This window comes from Polyodon spathula, chromosome 15 (assembly GCF_017654505.1).
Source record: "Polyodon spathula isolate WHYD16114869_AA chromosome 15, ASM1765450v1, whole genome shotgun sequence".
Taxonomy (NCBI): Eukaryota; Metazoa; Chordata; class Actinopteri; order Acipenseriformes; family Polyodontidae; genus Polyodon; species Polyodon spathula.
In genome coordinates, this window is record NC_054548.1 from 23,866,870 (window position 1) to 23,883,979 (window position 17,110).

A 17,110-nucleotide genomic window follows, 5' to 3' on the forward strand; every position below is an offset into this window, starting at 1 on the left:
CTTTACTGATGCAATAACATTCCAAAGCAACAAATCTGTGTTGCTTCATATTTGGCAAAAGCCTCCATTTATATTATGACCATATTATTATTTTATTTATTGATTTTTTTTTTTAAAACAGTTTTTCCAAATATTCTGAAAGAGCAATGACAAGACTCATTATCAGATCGGTTTTGTTCTGGTTACCGCATGTTTGTTTTTGATTATCAATTCAAAAACTGTAATCTACAGAACATTATCATGTCGTCATGTACCCATTTTTTTTTGTTTTGTTTTTTTTTTTTTAAATACTATTTTGGACATCTATCTGTACTAGTTTAAAGTTCTGGATCAACTCGGACATATTTGATTGATACCAATCGCACTCATATTTTATATCTTAAATTATTATCTTGGCATTGTAAGCTTATGCTGTCAAGGATAAATCTTGCTCTGTACTTTCATATCTCTAACAGCACATATCCAGATACTGCAATTCATTTCCTTCATTAATAATCCTGTTTTCAAGGGTAATCAACCATGGAAAAGATTACACATCACATCTTGAGACAGGGGAAAATATTAACAGCCACACTTGCACACAAGTAATTTCCGCCATTAAGTATTTTTTGTATAGAGGTGACCCAGTTCTAGCATGCAATAAAAACTTCACTGGCTAACTCACCTCTGGGTCCAAATTAAAATACACATTATTGATGTGTGTCACAGCACTTCACCATATTGACTTGCCTGATGTTGGTGATGCGTTCAAGACAAATATCTCACACTTTCCTAAATAATGACCTCATCTTCTCTTTAACCTCTAGAAAGGTTGGTTATTTTGAAAACAAAAAGGACAGGATATGGATTCAACGTTGTGCTTTATTGTACAACATCTATTTATATAGTAAACCCTCTATAAGCAGTCAAAGCAATCCAAACCAAAATATAACTGAAAAACATGTTTACAAATTGTCCTCATGCATAATATCTGTATGATTTATAACAGCATCAACCCTCCCCAGTGGCCATTACCTCCTGGACGGTCGGCTGCTGTACAGTACACAGGCTCTTATAATTGTGAAAAGCTCATAGTAAGGCATATCATGACATAGCTGACTCTGGAGATCAGTCTCAAGTGACCTTGCTGTATTGATTTAGTCAGAAAAACAACAAACTCTGCACTAGTTCAACATCTCTTTTTTCTGTGAGAGCAGTTGCCATCCTTCAATACAAACAGTTCTAAAGCAAACTGCACTGAATAATAATAAAATAACAACACTGACACGTTACTAATAACCCTTATTTTGGAAGGGCAGCCAGCAGTCTGAGATTACACTGCTAATGGAGTGCCTTTCAATCCGCTTCAATTTCCTGCCCTGAAACCCTTGACACGCTCACATCGATAAAAGGTGATGGATGACCTGCATGGGGGAAAAAGAAAAACTCTACTCTCTGCCCCCTAGTCACTGTCTCTCTCACAAACATGAATTCCTCTTAATGTAACTTATGATGAATGCTTTTCACTTTGAAGCATTGTTTAACAAAATAAAATAACTGAGTTGTTTCCAGACACGCTGGTTGGTGACTACTCAGTTGGACTGTCGAATGTGCGTGTAAGGAAGTCTATACTGTAGTTCAATGTATGCCTACTACTTTACTGTAAACACTAAACAGTACATTATATCCATTTAGTAGTTGTGTTCCTTGTTTAAGTATTCTCAAACTGTTTATATAAAAAAAACCTTATTTAAATATCGAAAATGGTGTAAAAAAAAAAAAAAAAAAAAAAAAGAATTGTGAATAAGGCCCACTAAACTAACACTGATTTATTTGAACTCGTCTCACAGGCAGACCATAAACATTTGCTAAAACAGTACTCACACAGCCCATATGGCAGCGTAAAAGTAGGTTCTGCTGAAAGACTAGCCCAAAAACCAACCCCTTGAAATTAAAAATGCATTGGCAGTGCCGGATTCCAAAAAATACAAATAGCCTTCAACAAACAATGCAATTGCAATCTAGTCATTTCAAGGCTGTTGAAATCAATACAAATGAATGCAAACAAGATGAGATGCTTTTTCTACTTTATCCAGACAGGTCAGCCACAAAGCCAAAGGCACAAACCCAAGCAGACACTCCAGAGCACAGTGCTTGCACAGTCAGATTCTGGGAAAGATTGTGGTTTTCTGATTGCAGTATACTGCAAAATATCATCAGATTGCGAAACAACGCTTTGATAAGAAACCATTACTGTACCCCAGGGACTCATTCATTAACTGCTGCTGCGGATTCCCGACCCATCTATAGCACTTAAAAGATAACTGCAGTCAGTTGACTCAGCTGTGAATGTATACCAAGCTTCAAAATGGGGACGCCTAAACCAGTCAATAGTGACAATGGCCAGACAGTTCTAAAAACATTACTGGCAATGCATTCTCAAAAACTGACTAGAACATTATAAAGTAACATTTTGTATTACTTTTTAACCGAAGGTTAAAAATCTACTTTTACGTGTTTTCAAGTGTCAGTAACATACTTATTCTCCACACATTTGTACATTATAAATCAAGAGCCATCATTATCATAAAGTAGCTCACCATGACCTACATCATAGTATAAGCGAAAACGTAAGTGAGACACATGTACATGCCTCCACTGAATCTGATGCCAGGAATAAAAAGTGCAGAGTACCTGCAACACCCAGAAAGTTCTACACTGTTAAAATTATCTAACAAAATGTTTAACCCTTCTAGCACAAATCTAGATAAATACCCCAATCTAGTAACCACTTGCTCTTGCAAAGACAGTATTATAATATCTATATTATATTTCTAAGAACACGTTTCATTTTTTTTCCCCTCCACAAAGCTCTCAAAAATATTTAATATACATATAGCAGTCATACAAAGAAAAACAAGTCTTTTTTTTTTTAAACCCAGCATTCAGATCTTCAAGGGAAGAGCTTGTCAAAAAAAAAAATCCTTACCAAAATGTTTTTTTATGTGGTGTTTTTGGTGAAATCAGGTCAGTTACTGTATTTTGCTTCATAATACCTGAACATATTTTAAGTAATTAATACATACAGAAATAATGAAAAAACACCAGTGTGTTATACTTAAAGTATAATACATCTGTAGATCTACAGTACAATACAAATTACATAAACTGTGTAGGCTCTGCAGTGTTCTATCCCTTGTTCTTGTTTATTGTGCTGCCATCGAGAGAGCAGAACAACTACTGTACTGCACAACAATGTTGATAGCATTTAAAATGTTTGGCTCGCAAACATCTTATGGTTTACAGTATGTGTCTTGCGGCTCTTGGCCATATGGAAATGTTGGTATGCGGCTCGTAGGGTCAACAAGTTTGGTCACCCCTGGTATATGTCAAGCATACTTCCAAACAGAATATGCGCATTGAAATTCCTATGTGAAAAGGAAAGAAGCATGGAGAACTACTGCTTAGAAAACACACAAAGGCTGATTTTTTTTTTGCATGTTAAATGTACCAGATGGTACCAAATGTACCAGTATGTACATGATTGCAAATAAAGTTTACACAGCATTCTAAATGATTGAATTCAGTGGTGATCTCTGCTTTGTAGTATACCACCCATGCACTATACCTGGATGATCTGTGGTTGAGTAGGAGAGAAGAAAGCCCCGCCCCGAAACATGTGTACCACTCATGAACTGGACAGTGACTTCATTCCCTGCGGAGCCAATCAGATGGTCCCACTGCACACCCAGTCCACAGTATTTGCCTGACCAGGAAGAGAGAGAAATCAACAGGCTAATAAAAGACTGTGCACTTAACATGTATAATAAAAAAAAAAAAATTAAAACAAGAATTTGTTTACTTCTCTTTAGTCCAAAGTAAAATTTAACTAAATATAGGGAATACAAAAACCAATAGTCTAGAATACAATCTAGATGTGGATGTACACTAATGTATGTGGATCTATGCTTCCTCACATCATAACTAGGAGAAAAATGACAAATCCCAGTACAGTAAGTATATTATAAAATAGACAAGGCTACTATACAGTTCAAAAGTAATTTCTCCTACACATTTTATTCATGTAAAGTCTGTATGATCTGCCACAGCACATCAACTTCACTTCCTTACTGTGATCAACCACTTAATGTTCCAAAAGCCACATACTGCAAAATCATGACGCTTGGAAGCTTGCCTAAGTAAAGAGATAAGCTGGCAAACCGTTCGCCTGGTACATTTATATTCAAATTATTTTGGCAGCTTATTTAATATGTCAGGCTCTGAGAGCTTCTTGTAAGCCAGTCATTTTCTCTTTAGCCGGGAGCTTGTGCAGCCCACCAACCTGACATGATTGATGCATACAAGATATCAGATTAGAGTTTCCCTTTGTCAGCAGAAAACCTCAAAGAAAGACCATTGTTAAATCCAAATCACTCATATCTCCACATTGAGAGATCTCTGTGCTAAGACTGCATTTCATTAATACAGCTATATGAATTGTGCATAAATGTGACACAGAAGACTGCAGCCTACTGAGAAATGAGCTGCTCCCACTCGGAGCAATCAAAACACGTCCATGGCAACAACTACTGTACCTTATCCAATGGAATTTTAGTCATGAAATATAGTGAAGAGGCACAGCAGAAAGGAGTTTGAATAACTGGCTAGTGTGCTAAAGGCTGCGTTTACTCTGCGGTGTTTTGAGAAGAAATAAAACGTGGCGCGATTAAAAACACAACACAAAACACAAAAAAAACCCTTACCTATCTCAGTCCTTGTAGGACCAATGCCATTGTATATCCTCAAGTAGTTAAAGTGGCAAGAATCTGAATCTTCAATGTCAAAGTCTGCAAACTTAAATGTAACCCTCTCTCCAGGTCTCACTCTGATCTCCCATTCACACACGGTGCCATTGGGGTAAGTCTGGGGGTAATTGATTGATGACAGAGTCCCACTGTTGGGGCCCAGAAGTGTGTGCCCACAGCCATCACCTGGGAAATAGAGTACAAGGTTAAAAACCACAGGAGCAAGTGGGGACTGCATAACAGGGACTCCAATAGTGCAGTACAAACTCTCTCTTCTTGGGTCTGTTAACAAAGAACACGCAAACATCTCAAACACTGCACACAAGTCTCTTCAGATTATCTGTTTCTAAATTTTATAAAAGAAACAACACCAGAGAAAATATATTAGCGATTTTGCATAATGGCTGTTTTTTAGGACCCTTTAGTCTCAGATGATGCAGGGATGGTTACCACTGAGACATAAAGTCGACGACTGAAAGCCAGGAGGTTCAAAGAGCAGTACACACAGGGTGCTGGTGACAGGGTCACACATCAAGCATTCTCGTAATAGAGATTCCCTGGACATTAGGGATGGGTCGGTATTCCGGTTTTTCGGTTTACCGTGGTTTAGGTACATTACGGTATTAATACTGTTGCTTTTATTCTAAACCGCAATTCGGTTATACACCGGTTAACGCATTTTTTCAACTGCAAACACGCTTCTTCTAAATCAAGCGATGGTACTTGCAGCCTTAGCAAAGTGTCTGAGGAAGCTCTTTTTGTGAACTGATACTGTATTTTGATAATGGATTTAAAGAAAATGGTCAACGACACCGAATACACTTTTCAACAGCTGTGTTCTGTTACCCAGAGCTTGCTGCGCTGGCTGCTCTTGACTGCTGCCTTTCTGACAACACACATAGCTTTTGGAGAAACGCCTTCTCCAAACCTTGCAGCACTGAACACATTTTCAACGTGCTACATTTGTCTGGATTATCAACAGTCAGTCTAATGTAATAGATAAACATTAACTTTATTGTAAAATTATACATCACTTATCACAGATTTAGTACATCATGTTTTTTTTTAAATTATTTATTTATTTAATATTACGTTGACAAGGCTGTTCACGACCTCATTGTATAATGATAAAATGTCGTTTACCTCCACTAACAAGGTGGCAGCAGTAGTTTTAGTGGTTATTTGCATTACGATTAGGTCACTCGTGATCTTCGCTTCATCCCTTTGGGTCACAGCCACAGCCAGCCTCCCGCAGTAACATTTCAAAGCTGCGCTGGGCTATGCAGAATCTGCAGAGATTTCCGTGGGTGTTGTGTGGATGTCTACAGCGCATCTCCGCGATTCTGTGCAGCACTGTGCTGAGCTAGCACAGACCCAGGACTGCACCAGGATAGCCGACTTATTATCAACGTAGTTTTGTTTAAACTACTGTAGTTGTAACAGTATTCTTAAATGAAGAATTTTTTTTTTTTTTTTTTTTTAAACAAACTCCACATGTAATAATCATTGGAAGCTTACTTTGTAATGTCGTAAATGTAAATCCAATAACTCGTTTTAGTATCAAAATACTTTTTTTTTAGCTATAAATATTTTATCTGGTTGAAAAAAATAAACCACTCATCTCTGCTCTTAAATAATAACCTGTACGGGTACATGTTTGTGTTTTAAGCAAAAGATCGATAATTTCCCAATTCTATTTGCCATCAGCTAAACAAAAGTATTTATTTAGAGAGCTTACAACTTTAGATTATTTTTTTTTTATTATTATTCTGATTGTCTTTATAAAAAAGAAACATACCCCAAACCCCAAACCGACATGTATTCTGAATATCCAAGAATCTATTTTACAGTACTGTACATACCATGCACCACTGGGTCAAAACATTGAAGAAAGATATGGTCTGTAATTTAAAACAGATAGAATGACGTTGCTGGCTGAGCAAGAACACCGTAACAAACAAACAAGTTTTGAGGTATGAGCATTTAAAGTGCATTAAAAAAAAGGCCAAGTAATAATTCACTAAATGATGATTCATGACAAGCTTAGAGGCAGAATTAGACAATTCTCTCTCTCTTCATATTGGGTTCAGAACAGGAAATGTAAGGTTGCGGATGCAACCCTGGTTCTCTGAAAGAGAAAATAGCCATCTACTAATGGATATCACTGTCAGGTTATAGGATTATGCTGAGGTTAATATAAAAGCTGCCTTTAGGCCTCCGTAGCTCTGACGTCAGTCCTTGGGTGCTGAATGACTATGCAGAGAGTAGGAAGCCCAGCCTCTTTTGCTTCAGGCCGCAAGGGCTACTGAAGTGACCTCGCTGCTTGATGGTTATTTGCTCTTTCAGAGAACCGGGGTTGCATCTGGTACCTTACGTTTTCTTTCAATTCGAAAATAGCCATCAACTAATGGGTACTGTGTACCAAAGCTTTCGCGAGGGAGACCATGCAGCAGTAGATCAGGATCGGACTACATATAAAAAAAAAAAAACACAGAACAGCACCTCAGCGTGTGGTTCGAAAGACATATGTCCTAACACTGTTCTATGAACAGAGGGTCTTTAACAGTACGATATCTTACCGGAATACTCTTACCACATGGGTAACGCTGGAGAGTGTACTCAATGAGTACAGCAGTCTCTAGACCCGTCTCCAGTGAAGAGAGTGCAAGAAGGGTGCACTAAAAATGCATGCCACGCACTCACCCGTTTTGTTGAAGCAATAGCCAGCAAAAATGCAGTCTTAAGGACATGAGCTTCAGATCCACAGTGTGGAGTGGCTCAAAAGGAGCTTTTGTAAGGGCTTCCAGCACCACATCAAGGCGCTACGAGGGAGGTCTAGATGTCCTGGGAGGACGCAGCCTCCTCGCACCCTTAAGAAATTGGGACGCCAGGAAATGGTTTCCAGGTGATAACCCATCTATGCACGTGTGACAAGCAGATATGGCTGCCAGGTACACCTTCAATGTGGAAGGGGTCCTACCGTCATCTAATAGTCTCTAGAGAAACTAAGATAATTGCCATGGGGCAGGTAACTGGGTCCTAGCCCTGAGCCAGACACCAGTCCTGAAAACTGCCAATTATAGGCGTATCGCGACCTGGTAGAGTGAGCTCTCGCGCTCTGAATAGTGACAATAATGGGGCAGCCGGGGCTGCGACCACAGTAACAGCCGAACCGCCATACGGTGAAGGCTCGGAGATCTCAGGCCGCCCTGGCGGTTGATATATGCCACACCCGTGGTGTTGTCTGACCGCACCAGCATGTGTTTGTGCCGGACCACCGGAAGAAAGTGCTATAGGGCGAGATCTACTGCCCTGAGTTCCAGGACATTGATGTGGGCTGAGGCCCAAGGCCCCGTCCACACTTCAAGTCCCCACACCGTTCCAGACTGTGCCCCAGCCATGGCGTCTGTGGTGTTTACTTCCCACCGGAAGATGGGACCCATGGTTGTTCCCTGACGAAGGTTGGAGGGGATCCTCCACCAGCGCAGGGTTCTCCAGCAGGATTGGGATATCACCAGCCTGCAATGTCTGTCTCGTTGCGGGTGAAACGCAAACGAGTTGAACCAGGCCAGGAAAGGCCTTTGGTGGAGAAGGCCCAAAGGAAGGGCCTGCGAGGCAGCAGCCATCAACCCCAGCAAGCGCCGACACTGCAACATGCTTACTGTCTCTCTCAACCTGAATAGGGAGAGGCAAGACTCTATTGCGGTAACTGTGAGTTGTTAATGCGGCCTTCATAGACACAGAGTCTAGGTGGAGGCCCAGAAAATCCGACTGCTGGCTTGGCATAAGGCAGCACTTTTGCAGGTTCATCCTGAGACCGAGCCGCTGGAGGTGGTCTGTGACCAATGCAGTATGTGCCAGGGCTTGCAACTGTGACTGAGCGCAGACGAGACAGTTGTGTAGGTAATTCATCAGTCGAACACCCTGAACCCGCAGGTGGGCCAGAATGGTGTCCATGCACTTGGAAAAGGTGTAAGGAGCAAAGGACAGGCCAAAGGGGAGTGCGCAGTGCTCGTAGAACCTGCCCTGAAACGCAAAGCGAATGTATTTCCAGTGCTCAAGCCTGATGGGTATGTGAAAGTACGCATCCTTCAGGTCCACGGTGGTAAACCAATCGCCCGGCCAAATGGCCTGGACAACATGGCGGTGCGTGAACATTTTGAAACTTAACACCCAAAGGTGTTTGTTCAGAGGTCTCAGATCCAAGATAGGGCGGAACCCGCCATCCTTCTTGGGCACTAGGAAGTACTATGATAGAACCCCTCCCTGCAAGAAGAGGGATCTACTTTGCGAATGGCACGCTTTAAAAGAAGCGCCAGGATTTCTGTGTTGAGCGCCGCATGTTGGAGCGGGTCTTTCACTGTAGTTACTATCACCCCCCCAAAAGGGGGGTGGTTTTAACTGGAACTGAAGGCTGCAACCAGCCCGCACAGTCTTGAGCACCCAACTGTCGTTGGTGCTGGTTTGCCAGTATACTAACTGGGAGACAGGGGTTGAAGGCTGCTGCGGCCCTTCAGGGATGTTGAGCCTTAGGCCACACAGCGGGAGCAGGCGCGGGACCTTTGGGTCGCTAGCGATTGCCGCCCCCCCCTAGGGTGCCAGTTGCCCCTCTTTGCAGGCCGACCGTGCTGCGGGGAATCTGCTGCCGGGTATGCCGTAGGAGCACGAGCAGGCCTGAGCATAGGCTGTCGCCCCCACAAGGGGGAAGCCCTAGCAGGCAAGGCAGGCTTCTGTTGAAGCAGCTGGCATACTGCCTTGATGCCTCCCTGGTCTTCAGAGTCCTCTGAAGCATCTCCTCCACTGCAGGGCCAAACGTATGGCCAGGAGTGATAGGGGCGTCCAAGAGAGAGGACTTGTCCTGCTCCTGAACTCTAGCCTGGTACGAGCTGCACGGGTACAGGTGTGCACAGCACGGATGTGCCTTATATGCAAGGGCACGGGAGTGCCCCGAGTAGATTGGGAGATCTAAGCCAACACACAGGGAAAAAACTCTGTGTGCAGCTAGTGTCTGGAGCAGGATATGGTCTAATAAAGACCGCTGCTGAGTGTCTAGCAGACTAAGGTCTAGAACGATCGCTGCTGTAGTGTTCCGTCTGGCCCACGGCCAACACACACACCTCAAGTTTCTCTCTGAAAAAAAGAAAAACAAATGTTAGTACAAGTAATAAAATATACAGGTAATAACAATAAGCTCTCAAAGTAATAAATAATAATAGTAAGCGAGACAGACTCAAACAGTCAGCAAGCTGAAAAAACAGAAAGCTCGAATAAGTGACTCAGCCAAGTGCTTAACGGGCAGTGCCAGCCGGCACACCGAATATGACAGCTAAAGGCTGTCATAATAATCAATAATAATTAATTTATATAATTTAATAATCAGAGTGTTGTAGAACAACAAATAGATTACGCTCAGTCCTGATCAGCAGCTGAAAGCAAGAGAGGCTGGGCTTCCTGCGCTCTGCATAGTCATTCAGCACTCGAGGGGCGGGGCGCTGACATCAGAGCTACGGAGGCCTAAAGGCAGCTTTTATATTAAGCTCATCATAATCCTATCACCTGACGGCAATACCCATTAGTTGATGGCTATTTTCGAATTGAAAGAGAACTAAAATGACCCCATTAAAGTCATGGTGAAGCCAGTCTTTAGTCAAGCTTACTAATACACTGTCAAGATTCCACACATTACGAGTACTTCTGTGGGCATTAAAAGCCCACTCTAAGCCTGTAATGACCCTTGCCTTCTCTACAGGGAGAATGCTCCCCCCCCACCAGTATTATACATGTCTGAATTTAACATTCTTTGAGCTGGTTGGACAATGTATCAAATGAACACCATTTTGGATAGAAAAAAAACAGACAGGCTTAAAGTACCCATTACCTGTAACTTAGCTACAGTACAACTTAGCTTACAGATGACATGATGGGACTGAAGGACTGTAGAAGGTTAAGAGGGACAAAAAAAAAAAAAGTAAACACTTTTTTCAGGGTTAGGCGCATTGGTGCCTGTAACACAAAAATGTCGATTTATGAAAGTGCTAGGAAGTCGATCTATAAGGGGAAGGGGGGGGATGCATTACGATTACATTTAGTAATTAATATCATAAATAGCAGAACCAACTCACTACAATTTAAAACTTGTTTTTACTGAAAAATAAAGGGTAACATGTAATCATAAAAGAGCTGTCTGTGCTATATGCTGTCAGATCAGGACTACACTGACACTGAGCATTGGAGCTGCAGCATGCTATTTCCCATGTTGCACTGTACACAATTAGAGGTGCCATCACCAATTCTAGACCCAGCACTTGCAAAATACTTAAAACACGAACATGCTGTGTTTATTGCAGTCATTGGCTCCCAAAACAAAAACTTTGTCTGGAGCCCTGCTTTGTAATTTTGTTTTAAATGTTTTTTTTTTTTTTTTTTTTAAATAAAACAGGACACAAAAACAAAACAGGCTGTGAAGTATATGACCAAAAGTGAACATGACCAAACTTGACAGGTTGCATGGCTAATGGCTTGCTGTTATCAACTGGACAAGCAGTGATTTACTTAAATCTACCCCCCATCCCCCATCATGTTCAACACACTGTAATGGTGATGCAAGGCTGCTACAGTTTTCTGTGGTGTAGGCTATACTGCAGTACACCGTTATTCCCCAAACAGCATTTAAAGAAAAATACTGCTCAAATCTCTTCAGTACCTACAGTATGCATCATAAAAAAACATAGGTACAGCAAGTACTGTTGTAAGCAGTACAGTAGCAAAAGAGAAGGGTACTTTCTTTGCCAACACAAATTTCTACTAGGAGCAAAGCTCTAGCTCTTTGGATCAATCACGTGGACCTGCCATTATCATTTGTACCTTTGCCAGGAAAATGAGACAAAGGAGGCTCTACTGTATGTGTGCATTATGTTAGTGTAACGAAGATGCACTTTCTTAGAGGAGCCTGTCAATTGACCTTCACGTGGCTGGTTCTCAAGGGTAACTTGTACAACATAGTTTAATGCACTGACTTAGTGAACGGTGAGCACAATGTGATTAGTGTTCTATATGGCTTCTAATATTCTCTCCTGCAGGTTCATTAGGGTACAGTACAAGAAATGACAATTTACTTAAACACATTTAGAGTAATATACACTGCCGTGAAAAAGTATCTCGCCCCCGTCTGATTTTCTGTATTTTTGCATATGACACTGAATGTTATCAGATCTTCAACCAAAATCTAATATTAGATAAACAGCACCTTGAATGAACAAATAACACAACATTTTGATACTTATGTCATTTATTTATTAAAGTAAATTGCCCCCTTAGACTCAATAACTGGTTACGCCACCTTTAGCAACAATAACTGCAACCAAACGCTTCCTGTAGTTATTGATCAGTCTCTCACAGCGCCATGGAGGAATTTTAACCCACTCCTTCATCAAGAACTGCTTCAGCTCTGTGGCATTTGTGGGTTTTCGAGCATAAACTGCTGGGTTTCAGGTCCTGCCACAACATCTCTATGGGGTTTAGGTCAGGACTTTTACTAGGCCATTCCAAAACTTTAAATTTCTTGTTCTTCCACCATTCTGATGTAGACTTGCTTGTTTGTTTCGGATTATTGTCTTGCTGCATGACCCAGCTGCACTTCAGCTTCAGCTCACAGACAGAAGCCTGATATTCTCCTGTAGAATTCTGATACAGAGCAGAATTCATGCTTCCTTCAATGATTGCAAGTCATCCAGGTCCTGATGCAGCAAAGCATCCCCAAATCATGACACTACCACCACCATGCTTGACCGTTGGAATGAGGTTCTTACTGTGGAATGCAGTGTTTGGTTTTCGCCCGACATAACAGGGCCCATGTTGATCAAAAAGTTCCACTTTTGACTCATCTGTCCATAGAACATTGTTCCAGAACTCTCGAGGATCATCCAGGTGCTTCACATTTAAAAAATGCGCTTGCGACAACTTCAATTTCAACATCACCACTGTTAAAACACCTGCGTTTGAAGCATTCTGTGGAGTAGAACATTTGTTCTGCTGGTACTAAAATGGCCGATAGCAGAGAGGACAATTATACCTGACATGTATGGTAAAGTGATGAAGTAAATCAGAGACTTTGTTGACAAATCGACTGCATTAGCCTTTACGTGTGATACATGGACATCTGGGCATACTACTCGGTCTTACATCAGTTTAATTACAATTGCAGTAGTTTTACAATGCAAAGCTTTTAATGGCAAGCACACTGCTAGACACATAGCGGATTCGTTACTGGACATAATGAAGACATGTGACATTTCTATAAGTAAATGTCATGTAGTTGTACGCAACAATGCAGCTAACATGCGTAAAGCAATGTCTTATGCTGGACTTTCTAGTGTGGGATACTTTGCAACACACCCCATCTGTGCATAAATGACAGCCTTTTCACACAGTGTGGCACTTCCGACATGATAGCAGTGTCCAGGAAAACTGTAGGTCACTTCACTCTTTTAGCGCAAAGGGAAGGTTTAATAAGCTACAACTAGAGTTGGGTCTACCAAATCATCAGTTAATCCAGGATGCAACAAGGTGGAATTCTACCTATTTGATGTTCCAGCGTCTACTGGAACAGAAACGTGCGGTAAATCTTTATGTCTCAGACAGATGACATGCAGCATATACACGCACAACAGTGGGCTCTTATGGAGAGTGCTGAGGAAGTTGAAGAAAATTGCTTATTAGTTGTTGCTACCAGCCTCGATCCCAGATAGAAAGTTACCTTTTGGTGAAGTGATACACAACAACGTCAGGCAAAGTTATTGTTCAAGAGGCTGTAGCTTCTTGTTCTGCTGAGTCAACAAATGAATCAACAGCTGCAGTTAGTTACGCAACAGGCAGAAGATAACCTGACAGCTTCTAACAAAAGACACTGCTGGGACATGGAACAATTGGGACAAATTATTTGGCTAAGGGGACAGTACACACACAGCTACAAATGCTGTCGAGACAGAGATGAACTCGTTTTATCTTGATCCTCATTTGTCAAACAGAGGATACATTTTAATGGTGGAAGGCAAACAGGTATCGTTTACCATTATTGACAAAAACGGCACAGGTATCTCTCTGCCCTGCCCCAACATCTGTGCCAAACGAGAAACATTTTAGACCACTGGGGAGATTTGCTCACAGTCTTTCACCAGCAAATGCACAACACCTTATTTTCTTGAAAGCAAAATGTACATTTCATGGAGTAAGTTTATGCAGTAAAACGTGTAATATAGAGTAACGACAAACTGCCTTAAACTTCTGTGGTTTGTTACTGTCTGTAAAACGTGTTCTTGAGTTCATACTTTACCGAGTTGTTGAAATACTGAGTTTTAAAAAAATAAATATGAGCACAACTGCTTTTTTTTTGTTTTATTTCTAACTTTACAGCTTTCATATGTTCAAAAAGTGGTTGAACTATATGCTTGGTAAATACATTTACGTTATTGAACCATTTGGGAACTGCAGTGTTTTATTAATCATTTGCAAACTATTTCATAGCTTATTTGATATGCGTTTCACACACGATGCATTTAAATCAAAGTTGGTTTTATTTCGCAGGGAGATTCAGGTCACTCAGAGCCCAGTCAAATAGGTCTACACTACAGCATGATCAGTGGACTGTGAAGGGAGGTGATGGCTTGTTAGTTACCCAGCAACATCAAGGACACAAAAAGCAATCCAAACATGCTGTGTAATAAATATACGCAAACCAAGGTTCAATTAACAATCTTGATACGGTATAATGATTGCAGTTAAACTATTATAGCGCATTCCGCAACTCTCTGTTCAAAGCAAAGGGATTATTAACATTAGAAAGTATGTTCTTTTGCTTGCCTACCAAAAAATTAAGTATTCAAGCAGACATGAATGCTTAAACACAATTTGATGTAGAGATCATAAAACAACTCATGTTGACGTATCTAATAGTTAAACATGACAGTGTCATGACTAACAGTAAAACAGATCTAGAATACAAAACTTTACCTTTTTGCTGTACTGTACTTTTTTTTATGAAATTCGTCTATATGTGGGTTATATATAGGCTATGTAAGATAAAAAGGACATTTTATTTTAACTGACAAATACAGTTAATCACGCGTAATAGTGAACTGTATCTAGGGAACTAATAATGAAATAATGTCAGTTCTAAGAACAAAAAACTGAGATCAAATAGTGTTTATTCTGTCTGATCCAATACCATCCCCCCTCGCCTGTCTGCATTGAATTGCCTAATCTCTTGTACAAACTCCAGCGATCCCAACACACGCACATCAACAATGTTGGTTTCAGATGTTCGCCTACGTTCTGGTGTCAGTAACTAAAGTCTGTGCGTGAGAAAGTAACTGTAAAACTTCACTTTTTATACCACTGTTTCCACAGCTTCGAGTTAAAACACCCTTCATTCACAAAACGGGGTTATCTACAACACTGATGGAAGTTATACGTTTGTATAAGATCCACCACCTTCGACTTAAAATAATTATGCGTTAATACGTCCAAATCCTTACAACTTATTAAAATAGAACTAGCGACGGCTGCGTATCCATCCCTGCTTTACATTCAGGTTATCTAAAATTACACTTTTCAACATGCAACAATGCCTCACGAATATTCCCCCTTTTGGAGAATAACCAGTTAGTATATTACTCACTAACCACCCACCTTTCTGTGCTCTGCTCGCTCCTGTATTCAGGACGATGATGAATGTTGAAATGAAGAGCAGCCCTGCGCCGTTCGATTCAACTCTCACCATTCCCACTGTGTCCATGCCAGCCTACAGTCCGAATGCATAATGAAGAGTGGTTTTAAAACTCTGACAACTTTTACAAATCAGTGTTTTCAGCCGCGTGTATTGTTTTCTTCTTCTACTCGCTGGTGCATTTTCTCCCAGCTCAGTGCATTTCACTCGGTCTCTCTCCTGGTGCCGCCGCTGCTAATGCTGTTTGTACACTTTCAATCGGCTGAACGACTTCCTCAACTTCCGCTCATCCCACAATGCAACAAAATTTAATTTTATGATTGGAATTCAGAATACTGCTTGTATTGCAATGAACTCCAATTGCAAAGCAGTTATCTTTTTTTTTTTTTTTAATTAACTGTACACATGTGGAAAACAAATGAATCACATAATTCATAGTACAATCAACTTCCAAGTCATTACTTTAAATCATTTTAATAAAGAATTATAGAAAAATCTCCAATTGGAAAGCAGCACTAGTTGCTTGACCTGTACAATGTATATATGCAATGTATTTTTGCTATTAAACTTACATGAATGTGTTTTTTTACGGGTATGTTTTGTGTATTGTGTACATTTGTTTATTTATTTTTTCCTAATACAAATTAGACAAGACCATCCAAAACACATCAAAAAATTAAACGAGGCGAAGAAAGAGAGAAACAAAGAGAAAGGGGTATGAGCGTGGAAGTCATTTGCAATCAAGTAACAGCAAAGAAACTAAAAGTCAAGAGAGGATTGGGCAATTAAGATATACCATTAGGGTGATTGGACATTTAAAGCGGGACAAGACAATTTGACATGATAAACGTTTTCAATTAGAAGTGCGTTTTTAATTAACTTTGTAATGCAATAGCCTACAAAGCAGTAGTAATGGTTGAATATATGCAGTTACTTCCTCCAAAATACTAGTTTATTGGCTTTTCAGCATTTCCTGTATTGTTATTATTATTATAATTTGTATTATTATCAATAAATAATACGCCACATTGAATGAGAAACACAGCATTGTCGAGGGATTTTATAATTCCACAGAAAAACGCACATCTTTCACGTTAATAAACTTTAAATAAAAGTTTATTAATGTCCCCACATGTCCCTAGTCCCCACAAATACCAATACAATCAGCAACGATAGTTACCTCATTCCCTGCTTTTGATTCTGGGAAACACTTATTGAAAACATTTACTCATGACAGATCACATACTTCAGTGCCCATCTGGAGTAAAGTACACTGACAGTCATACCATAGTTTGCGCAACATAACATTTTGCTTTAGGTAAATAACCTGCCCTCCGGCAACACTCTTCCCCTAGTGGTTTCAAGAAATACCACGCTTGTTCTTAATAATGTACCTACTGGAGGAGGGAGGGCTGGTTATTTGTTTCAGGCTGGTGTACGAAATGTAGACATGACTCTGAGAGCTATATTTAAGCCACCGAGGTGCGTTAAACTTCTGAATTTTAAAAAGGCACCAGGATGTGATGGCTGAAGCAGAAAACGATACAAAGAAAATCTAAACAACAAGAATGCTGGTACACTATTTAAGATATTAATACTCATC

At 40.4% G+C, this 17,110-nt stretch overlaps 1 protein-coding gene across 3 annotated transcripts in view; it reads right to left on the minus strand.

The window, feature by feature from the left end:
- The window catches only part of LOC121327631 (discoidin, CUB and LCCL domain-containing protein 2-like), a 38,559-nt gene extending 22,791 nt beyond the window's left edge, over positions 1 to 15,768 (minus strand). For 2 of the 3 annotated variants that reach the window (XM_041271755.1, XM_041271753.1), the window contains exons 1-2: positions 4,743 to 5,418; positions 3,608 to 3,745 (exon numbers count right to left, since the gene is read on the minus strand). In XM_041271755.1, the coding sequence (XP_041127689.1) occupies positions 3,608 to 3,745; positions 4,743 to 5,091 (487 nt within the window). In that variant the 5' untranslated portion in view covers positions 5,092 to 5,418. Of the gene's footprint in view, positions 1 to 3,607; positions 3,746 to 4,742; positions 5,419 to 15,470 lie in introns of those variants that run through there. The other variant, XM_041271754.1, reaches the window with a different exon arrangement.
- Positions 15,769 to 17,110: the final 1,342 nt, after the last annotated feature.